Raw genomic sequence first — 9,609 nt, forward strand, 5'->3', positions numbered from 1 at the left:
AAAAGAAAAGAAAAAAGAAAGGAAGGAGGGAGGGAGGGAAGGAAGGAAAGAAAGAAGGAAGGAAGGAAGGAAGGAAAGAAGGGAGGGAGGGAGGGAAAGAGAGAGAGAGAGAGAGAGAGAAAGAAAGAAAGAAAGAAAGAAAGAAAGAAAGAAAGAAAGAAAGAAGGAAGGAAGGAAGAAAGGAAGGAAGGAAGGAAGGAAAGAAAGAAAGAGAGAGAGAGAGAAAGAAAGAAAGAAAGAAAGAAAGAAAGAAAGAAAGAAAGAAAGAAGGAAGGAAGGAAGAAAGAAAAAAGAAGAGGGAAGAAAAAAGAAAGAGGTGAAGTTGAAATCATTGGCTTTCCTTGCTTAACTCCATCCTCTCTCGCAGGCTCTGGAGATTTTATTCCCTGGCTCTGTGCCTCTCCTTTGTTTTGATGACAGTAAGTCGCTTGGGGGGTCAGGTCTGTGTTTGCATCTATTCTAGGGCCCCAGCACTCAACAGAAGACCTCAAGGAATATGGAATGGAAGGAAGAAAAAAAGAGAGGGAGGGAGGGATGCAGAAATGGGTCTGAAAATCGATGTGAGTCATGGGTGAGCAAGCGAGGGGATAAATTCATGGACAAGCAAGGGAATTCTCGCGGACTCCTCACAGCTAACGTGTGGCAGGAGTTATTATTATCCCAACATTCTCCAGAGGAGGAAACCCAGGCTCAGAGTGGTGAGTGAGGAATGAACGGGTGAGAGTGTGAGGGAGTCCATGGGGCCAGGCCAGTCTCTCTCAGCGGCTTTCAGGACGAAGTGCACGTTGCCCTGCGTGCGCCCATTCCTGCAAATGAGGTTTCCTCTTGGGCCCCAGCCCATGCCCACCCCCATCAAGGAGTATGGGCCCAGGCCACCGCAGTTGCTGAAAATTTATTTGGCCCCAGGAGCAGTGCAGGGACGGGCTGTGTTGGAAGAGAGAGGAGGGCAGATGAGGATGGCTGATTGTCAAAGCAGGGAGCAGGACCCGGGGGCAGGAGAAGCCAAGCTGCCTTCCCTTCCCAGGGGTCCCTGGGGCGTCTGGGTGTGTCCGCGGGGGTCGGGGGAGTGTGCTGGACCGTGGTCGTGATTGGCACCGTTGGGGGTGAGAAGACAGGAATGGTTCAGATGGTTGGGGTGGAAGGTGGGGGGAGGGTAATGGGCAGAGGAAGCTTACGGGTAGGGCTGGCTTGGCTTTGGCCGGTCTCGGGAGTCTGGGGTCAGGGGCTAGAGTCCAGGCTTGGCCAGCGGCTTCGGGTGGGAGTCAGGGCGCAGGCAGCAGCCTCACTCGGTCCGGCGGCCGCAGCGAGTGCCACTGGGCAATGGGCCGCCGCGGGTTGGCCAGCATGTCCGCCCAGTGGCGCAGGCCAGCCCCGCCGGCGGCCGCCCCCACGGCCACCCTCCCGATGGCCTCGTTCTTGCCCAGCTTGTCGTAGTCCAGCACGGTCAGCTCCACCTGCACCTTCTGGGGTGGGCGCGGGAGGAGGAGGAGAGAGGAGCGTGAGGGGAGGAGGCCCGGAAGGGGCAGTGGCCACCTTCACAGCTGAGGGTACCTCTCGCTGCCACCCGAGGGCTCGGGGCCCCGGAGCTCGGGACAGGGGAGGGGACGGGAGGGACGGAGCCTGCGGTGAGGAGGCGGCTCTGGCGCCTTTCTTCCTGAGCAGCCAAGTTTCTAAGGAGATGAACCCTCAGGACAAGGTTGCAGAGCGTGTGTTCGGCGCCTCTTGGCGGAGCAGCCTCCTAAGAGCCGCAAAGCTGCAGAACTTTAACAGGGGCCGAGCTAGGGTAGGCGCCATTCCTAAAGAGGTAAGGGGAGGTCTCTTTTTCTTAGACCCATATTCCTGAGGAGGGTGGGGCATCCTGGTGCCACGTGGGGGGCGGGGCATCTTGGTGCCGCGTGGGGGGCGGGGCATCCTGGTCCCGCTTAGGGGCGGGGCATCCTGGTCCCGCTTGGGGGCGGGGCATCTGGTCCCGCTTGGGGGCGGGGCATCCGGGTCCCGCTTGGGGGCGGGGCATCCTGGTCCCGCTTGGGAGTGGGGCATCCTGGTCCCGCTTGGGAGTGGGGCATCTGGTCCTGCTTGGGAGTGGGGCATCTGGTCCTGCTTAGGAGTGGGGCATCCTGGTCCTGCTTGGGGCGGGTCATCCTGGTCCTGCTTAGGGCGGGGCATCCTGGTCCCACGTGGGGGGCGGGACATTCTGGTTCTGCTTGGGGGTGGGGCATCCTGCTCCTGCTTAGGGCGGGGCATCCTGGTCCTGTTTGGGGTGGGGCATCTGGTCCTGCTTAGGAGTGGGGCATCTGGTCCTGCTTAGGAGTGGGGCATCCTGGTCCTGCTTAGGGCGGGGCATCCTGGTCTCACGTGGGAGGCGGGACATTCTGGTTCTGCTTGGGGGAGGGGCATCCTGCCCCTACTTAGGGCGGGGCATCCTGGTCCTGCTTGGGGTGGGGCATCTGGTCCTCCTTAGGAGTGGGGCATTGTGGTCCCGTTTGGGGGCAGGGCATCCTGGTCCCGCTTGGTGGGGCGCGGCATACTGATCCTGCTTAGGGGTGGGGCATCCTGGTCTCGCTTAGTGGGTGGGGCATACCGGTCCTGCTTAGAGCAGATAGGATGCCCACATCCAATTTTAAGGAGTCTCTTCTGGAGTAGAGGAGGCTTCCTGGTCCTCATAAGAGGAAACAGACAAAGGGCATAACTTCAGAGCCCCTCACCTGGTTTCTAGGGAGATGCTAAAAAGTCTCCCTCCGCCTAGCAATGGCGATTACTAAGGGTCTGGGCTTTTGGAGAACGGCAGGTTTGAGCTCACCTGGACTTGGTCACAGGGCACCTCGAAGCTGAAAGCTTCGTTGTAATAGGGGTTCAGAGTGTTCTTCTTGATGGTGGTTTTCTTCTTCCGCACCTTTTTGCCGCCCTGCAGCAGGTGGACCTTGACGTATGGATCTGGGGAGAGGAAGGAGGAGTCTTATAGCTCTCCACTGCTGAGTTCTTGGGCCAACATAGAAACACCGCCTACACCCTTCGGGTCTCCGTAGCTCTATCCCAAAATCCATGTCTTCCACGGCAGCCTGGGCCTCCCTGTCCCTGAAGAAACCCTCGGGGCTCAGAAACTGCCAGAACGAGAACCCACCCCACGCCATCCCCACACACCCCACTCGCTTGCTTCCCACACACCTGACAGTCCTCCTACGTCCATCTTCTTCAGGTTTTTAGCCTCCAGGACGATGACGGTGAGCTTCCCGGCCGTGGGGACATAGCGGAGGGAGAAGCAGATGTCCCCAAGTTTCTCCTGCTGAAAGAAGGAGAGGGGCCCATCGTCAGAGTCCCGGCTCCACATCCATGCCCCCTCCATTTGTCTTTTCTCCCCCACACTTTGGAATGGAACGGTCCACAGTTAAGGACCCAGGGGTACAATCCACGCGGCCCCGAGTGTCTGGAAGGCCTATGATCTGATTGGCTCAAGATGTTGTGGGCGGGGCCTGGGGCGTGGCTCGGGGCGTGGCCGCGCATGCTCACCTCCTCCCTCGGAGCAGCCTGCAGCTCCCGCCAGGTCTGCACCGGCCGCCCCAGGTCCACGGAGCTCATGGGGACCCGCACCTCCCCGATGGCGTCGTTGCGAGAGAAGCGGTCGAAGTCGTACACCGCCATGACCAGCACCCTGCCCCCCAGCTCCACGTAGGGGACCTGGAGTGCACAGAGAATCCGCAGTAGAGAGCAGGAAGTCAGACATAGGGTGAGGCACAGCACGTCCAGAAGGAAGGCGTGGAGTGAGGCAGCGAGGGTCCAAGCGAACAGTTGGGGGAACTCAAATGGGGAAGTCCAGGGATCCAGGGGGAAAAAAAAAACACGGGTCAGTGGAACCCAAATAGTACCGCCCAAGGACCAGGCTACAGCCCAGGAGTCAGCAGTGCCCAGAGTCCAGTGGAATAGCCCTAGAGCGGGTAGCTGCCACCTGAGCTGTGGCCGGCTGCAGGAAAAGTGGAAGGGGTCTGTCCCCAGTGTTCCAGGGACCGGGCGCAGGCTATGGAATACGGGGCCTGAGGGCAGGAGCTCACCTTGAAGGCAAAGGTCTCCCCAAAGTGAGGGTTCAGCGTCTGCCGATGCACCTTGGTCTCGTACCGCCTCCGTTTGTCCGGCAGCAGGTAGACCCGCACGTAGGGGTCCGAGGAGCCACCCAGATCCAAGGCTGCCAATCCCTCTGCTTGCAGAATGCCCACCAGCAGCTGCAGGGCCCAGGCACAGTGGGGGAGACGGGGAACACTAGTCTTAGCCTCCCTTCCATGGCTCCTTTCAGAAGTGGTTAGAACCCCTGGGACCCTCCCTCCAAAGCATCCCCTGCCTCCACACCCACCTGGCCACTCTGGAAGTCATAATCCAGGGAGTACTGCAGTCGTCCTAGCTCATGCTTGTCTGCCACCTGCTGCCCTGGCCCGGATGGTGCTGGCTCCAGCTCTTCCACTTCTGGCTGTACCTTAGGGAGCCAGGGGTAAGGGTAGGTGAAGTCTTCCCCTGATAGCAGTATCCTTCAGGTTCAGAAGCCAAGAGAGGCTCACAAGTCCCTTGGGCTATACCTGAGCGCTCACAGGCTAAGCAGAGTCAGTATTTGACTAGAGATGTCTGCCACAGGCAGGAAATAGACATGATAACACAGATGCAGTATGTTTGTGAATGTTTGATTAGTGGTGTCTGCTATGGGCAGGGACTAGACATGTGTTTGTCATGCTTAGATTAAAACAAGTACTGATAGTGTCCCATTGCCCAGAGGAATAATGCAGGTTGTATTTCACATGCTAATGGATGTATCGGGGTGCTAGTCCAAACTGCCATGTTTACTTGTGATCTTAGCACAGCAAAACATGGAGGAGACATGGCGTATTTACTGTGTATTTGCTATTCTAAAGTAGAATGAAAAAGCAGAAGGTCTCCTTAACCTGGGACAGCAATTCTTAAAATTCAATGTAAACCTGAATTCCCCTGAGTCCTGTGACAAAACGCCTGAGGTCACCTCTTCAGGGATGCTGACTCAACAGGTCAGGTGCTAGCTCCAGAATTTGCATTTCAACAAGTACCCTGTGTGATTCTGCTGCAGTCTTTGAACATCACTGGTTTAAGGGATAGGGATGGGGCTGGACACCAGGACCCTAAATGGCATCTTTACCGATACTAATTGTAACAGCTTCTTATTGAGAAGGAAGGAGGGGAAATACCAAGTTAGTGACCGCAAACTTGAGGTTCAGAGAGGGACAGTGAATTCTCCAAGGTCACACAACCGGGAAATGGTCTCTTTTGGTTGGAAACCTAGGGCTGTCTGGCTCCCAGGCAAACATTGCACTCTGCACTGAGAGACTTAATTTTCAGACCCTGCGGTGACCGCTTTCCATTCCAACAGCCTTGTCCAATGCAAATCTCTTTTATCCTCTCTGAGCTGCTGCTGCACGGGTCTCCTCCCTGGATTCCTCGCCGCAGATCTGTCCTACATGGGGGTTCCAGAGGAGTCATCCTAACACCATCTGACCCTGTCCCTCTCATGCTCAAAACATATTTGTAGCTTTCATCACCCTCATGACGTGGATACTGCTGAGTTCTCCAGACACTTCACTCCAGAGTGCAGCTATTGTGAAAAATGACTCTTTGTTCCCCAAATAAGCCTCAGAATCTGGATATGGGGCCTGAATCTGGATATGCGGCCTCAACACATGCTCCAACTTGGACTAGAATGTCCTTCTCTCTGGTCTCAGTTAACTCTGTTCCTTGGGTCTCAGTGCAGACGTCACCTCCACCATGCTCCTCTGTCTGATCCTCCGTTTTAAAATTTTTCTTAGTGTAAATACGTCTCATTCTCCAAAAGGAATCAGCACATTTTAAAGTATTCTGGCACAAAGCTGGTTTTCAGCTTTCAAAGCCATTTATTTATTTATTTATATATTTATTGGAGACAGAATCTTGCTCTGTCACCCAGGTTGGAGTGCAGTGGCGCGATCACAGCTCACTGCAGCCTACACCTCCCCGTTTCAGTGCCTCAGCCTCTCGAGTAGCTGGGATTATACCATGCCACCACGCCTGGCTAATTTTTTGTATTTTAAGTAGAGACAGGGTTTCATCATGTTGCCCAGGCTACTCTAGAATTTATGACCTCAGGCAATCTGCCCACCTTAGCCTCCCAAGTGCTAGGATTACAGGTGTAAGCCACCGCACCTGGCCCAGAGCCAAATATTTATACGTTTCTGTAGATTTCTATACAGTGGGATGCCTTTTCTGTGCTCCTATGAGACCCTGTAGTACGCACATATTACTCTGTGTGGTGAGTGTCTGTGTCAGTGCCTGACTACCCCACCAGACTGGGAGGTTCTTGTGAACAGCAGCTAGGTCTGTTCCATCTCCAGGTCCCCAGAGTCCAGTTGAGGGCTAGACACACAGGGAGGATGAGCCAGTAAGGTGGGTTCCTATAGGAGGGAAGGGAGCAGGGACTGGGACCAGCTGGGCCATTGAGAGGAGCAGGGTGCGGGAAGGGGCCGGGTAGAGGGGCTGGGCTGGGCCACACCTTGTCTATGTAACTCTGGCCCAGCCCCTTCACTTCCTGAAGGTGGACCTGGGCTTGGGCCTGGCTCTTCTTGCCCGTCCGCCTCCGACAGCGCTTCCGGTAGAGACAGAAACAGCAGCTCAAGACGAGGAGGCTTGAGACCAGCACGATGGTGGCCAGGGCCCAGGGGGGCACTGCAGAGGGGTGGAGACAACACACACTGAGGCCTGGGCAGCGCGCGGAAGCTGGAATGCTGGCGTCCTTTTCCCTCCAGCCATTTTCATTCCATTTCTTTCCGCGTTTTTCTTCCACCTAATGTGGCCTATAGAGAGATTCGATGCCCTAACCCAGGCTGACACCATCTGGATTTGCTTGCCTGTTAGTTCTGCCTTTCCTTACCCGCCCCCGCCCCCCATTTCTGCTCAACTCCTGATGCTTTTTAGAAGAAGCCCTGCTCCTCATCGGGCCTGTTTCCTTATCTGTAAAAGAAGGGCTAGGTGGACCTTCCAATTCTAAGATCCCATTCCATGCAACACCCCTCGATCCGGTTTCGATTTTTGTTGCAAATTTGTTCCTTCCTTTTTCCCGATTTCTTTCGCGTTCTAGTCCAGGATGACGACCCGGAATCCCAGCCGGATTTTCCAGCCCGCCTGCCCGAGTACACCCGTCCGAATCCTGCCCCTCGGAATCCTGGCCAGGCTTTCTCTCTGCTCGCCCCCCCCAACCCCCCACCGTCTTCCCCCGGGTCTTGCTCACCGGGGCTGTGGCTGATGCGACTGGAGTCGGGAGGCGTGTCGGGCGATGGAGGCCCCGGGGTTGGGGGCTCCGGGAACATGGTGGCGGGTTCCTAGAGTCTTTTCTGCAGAGGCACTCAAGCACCCTAGTCCCCCATTCCCACCCCAGACGTCCATTGAGCCCCACGCACAACAAAGAACTCCAACTCCCATGAGGCCCATGCACGAACAGCCGCGCAGAAACCGGACAGCCACCGCGAGTCATGCTGGGAGTTGTAGTTTCAGCCTCCCTGCGCTTGAGAGGGGGGTGTCCAGGACCTAGTTGAATCCCAAAGGGATACCCTCTTCCTCCACGGCCCCACAGGCATTCCGCTGACTTCTGCCTTGTCCTCGCCCCTCCGCAGGGCCTGAACCGGAAGCGGGCGAAGGCAGGCGTGGGAACCAGCGGACCGCGTTGCCCAGAGCAACAGCCTGGCTCCTCTCGAGCGGGGTGGGAGCAAAGCTGGTTGCCCGGGCAACGGTCTGTTGCCAGGACAACGGGCGGGACTGACGCACAGACACGGAGTCCCGGCGGGGCAGGCTCTCTCCGGGGCCCACTGGTGCCTGGGAACCCCCCGATAGCCCGACTGGGATCCTGAGGTCCCGCGAGGTGGGAAGGGGCAGCCTGTGGTCCGAGCGGCCACAGCCGACTGCTCCCTCCGCACCTGGTCCTGGGAGCTGAGATGCAGGTTCCCTCTTCCCTCTCCCCAGTTTTGCTGGAGGGCGGGTCGGGGGCTGCCCGGTGCCTGTGCTGAGCACCCCTCATCCTTCTTTGCCTGTTGGTCTCTCCACGCATCCGTGCTGTCTTCACACCTGCTCTCGTGACCGCCTCGGTCTCCACGCTGTCTCTTGACCCCAAATAGGCGCCTTCCCTGTGTCTGCCTCCTCATTCCGCCCGTCTCTCTTGCCTATCGCCTGGCCTCTGTCCCCAGGGTCTCTCCCCCTTCGTTGAGCCTGCGCCCCCTTCCGCGCCCTCGGCTCTTTGTCTTCTCCATACCTGACTCGCGTCCCCAAATCTGTGTCTCTCCGCTTCAGGCTCCAGCCCTCCCACTGTCTCTGTTGGTCCCCCCAGTGCCCCAGCCCCCACTCCCACACCCCTTGCCTCTAGGGATGCGGATGCGGATGGGCTGAGGGCGGGGGTCCCAGCAGCTCCTACCTGCTCGGCGGCTGGACGGGACGCTCCCGGGAGACGCGGAGGCGCCAGCCCCGCCCGGACCCCGCCCCCCGCACGTGGGCGGTGGCGCTGTCCCGGGTGCTGATCGCGGAGCTCGGCCGGGCGGGGGAGCCGCGGAGCGAAGCCGGATCCCGTGCGCGCGTGTGTGCCCGTGTGCGTGTGCGCGCGTGTGTGGTGTGTATTGTGTGTGCCCGTATTTGGTCTCGGGTAGGCGGAAAGCCCCGCCCCGCCACTCCTCCCGCCTCCACCGGGGAACCTCGGTGACGCCCACAGATATTTATCCTGGTGCCTTAGAATTTTCTGCCTTCTGGTCCAGTCGTTGGCCGTCCAGACCACTCCGCTCCTCCCGCCCCAACACACACGACACACACCCTGTATAGCCCGAAGAACGGCATGCCAGGATACTCAGTCCTAGGACCTAGGAGACCCTAGACGCTCACTGGAGACCCAGACTCTGCGGGGTTCAGCCTCAAAGTACCCAGCTATCAGCCCCCAGACATCGCCCTCTAAGTTCCCCTAACAGCAGTCCCAAGAGGCGGCCAGTGCGGTGACTCACACCTGTAATCTCAGCACTTTGGGAGGTCGAAGCAGGAGGAATGCTTGAGCCCAGGAGCTGGAGACCAGCCTGGGCAACATAGCAAAATCCTGTCTCTACAAAAATGAGTCCGACGTGGTGGTGCGTACCTGTGATCACAGCTCCTCTAGAGGCTGAGGTGGGAAGATAACCTGGGCCTAGGAGGTCAAGCCTGCGGTAAGCCACTGCACTCCAGACTGGGCAACAAAGCAAGACCATGTCTCAAAAACAAAAACAAAAACAGAACAAAACAACCACAACAACAACAAAAAGAGTAAAAGAAAAGCTCAGGGCTGGGCGCGGTGGCGCAAGCCTGTAATCCCAGCACTTTGGGAGGCGGAGACGGGCGGATCACGAGGTCAGGAGATCGAGACCATCCTGGTTAACATGGTGAAACCCCGTCTCTACTAAAAATACAAAGAACTAGCCGGGCGAGGTGGCGGGCACCTGTAGTCCCAGCTACTTGGGAGGCTGAGGCAGGAGAATGGCGGGGACCCGGGAGGCAGAGCTTGCAGTGAACTGAGATCGCGCCACTGCACTCCAGCCTGGGCGACAGAGCGAGACTCCGTCTCAAAAA

The 9,609-nt window shown here is 57.7% G+C and overlaps 1 protein-coding gene across 3 annotated transcripts; it reads right to left on the bottom strand.

Annotated features, from left to right (window-relative positions):
* Positions 1-873: 873 nt before the first annotated feature.
* On the bottom strand, positions 874-8,765 carry SYT5 (synaptotagmin V). 3 transcript variants are annotated; one of them, XM_011996950.1, is made up of 9 exons: positions 8,441-8,765; positions 7,268-7,391; positions 6,533-6,705; positions 4,343-4,462; positions 4,047-4,214; positions 3,508-3,675; positions 3,166-3,280; positions 2,801-2,934; positions 874-1,463 (listed from the first exon to the last, which is right to left on the bottom strand). In XM_011996950.1, exons 2-9 carry the CDS (start codon positions 7,344-7,346, stop codon positions 1,263-1,265), a joined length of 1,158 nt encoding a protein of 385 aa, XP_011852340.1. In that variant the 5' UTR covers positions 7,347-7,391; positions 8,441-8,765; the 3' UTR covers positions 874-1,262. The 3 variants fall into 3 exon arrangements, with proteins under 3 accessions (XP_011852340.1, XP_011852339.1, XP_011852338.1); XM_011996949.1 differs by having other exon boundaries at positions 3,166-3,283; XM_011996948.1 differs by lacking the exon at positions 6,533-6,705 and having other exon boundaries at positions 7,268-8,604.
* Positions 8,766-9,609: the final 844 nt, after the last annotated feature.

The sequence above is a fragment of the Mandrillus leucophaeus genome, unplaced genomic scaffold (genome assembly GCF_000951045.1).
Source record: "Mandrillus leucophaeus isolate KB7577 unplaced genomic scaffold, Mleu.le_1.0 Scaffold53, whole genome shotgun sequence".
In the NCBI taxonomy this organism is placed as follows: domain Eukaryota; kingdom Metazoa; phylum Chordata; class Mammalia; order Primates; family Cercopithecidae; genus Mandrillus; species Mandrillus leucophaeus.

Bases quoted from the DNA above. Each gene is read 5' to 3' on its own strand.
- SYT5 (XM_011996948.1), bottom strand. From the start codon at position 8,080: ATGCGTGGAGAGACCAACAGGCAAAGAAGGATGAGGGGTGCTCAGCAC. The intron at 3,676-4,046 runs GTGAGCTCCTGC...TGTGCACTCCAG, and splicing joins GGGAGACCTTTGCCTTCAAG to GTCCCCTACGTGGAGCTGGG. The intron at 1,464-2,800 runs GTGAGCTCAAAC...CGCCCACCCCAG, and splicing joins TGCCCTGTGACCAAGTCCAG to AAGGTGCAGGTGGAGCTGAC.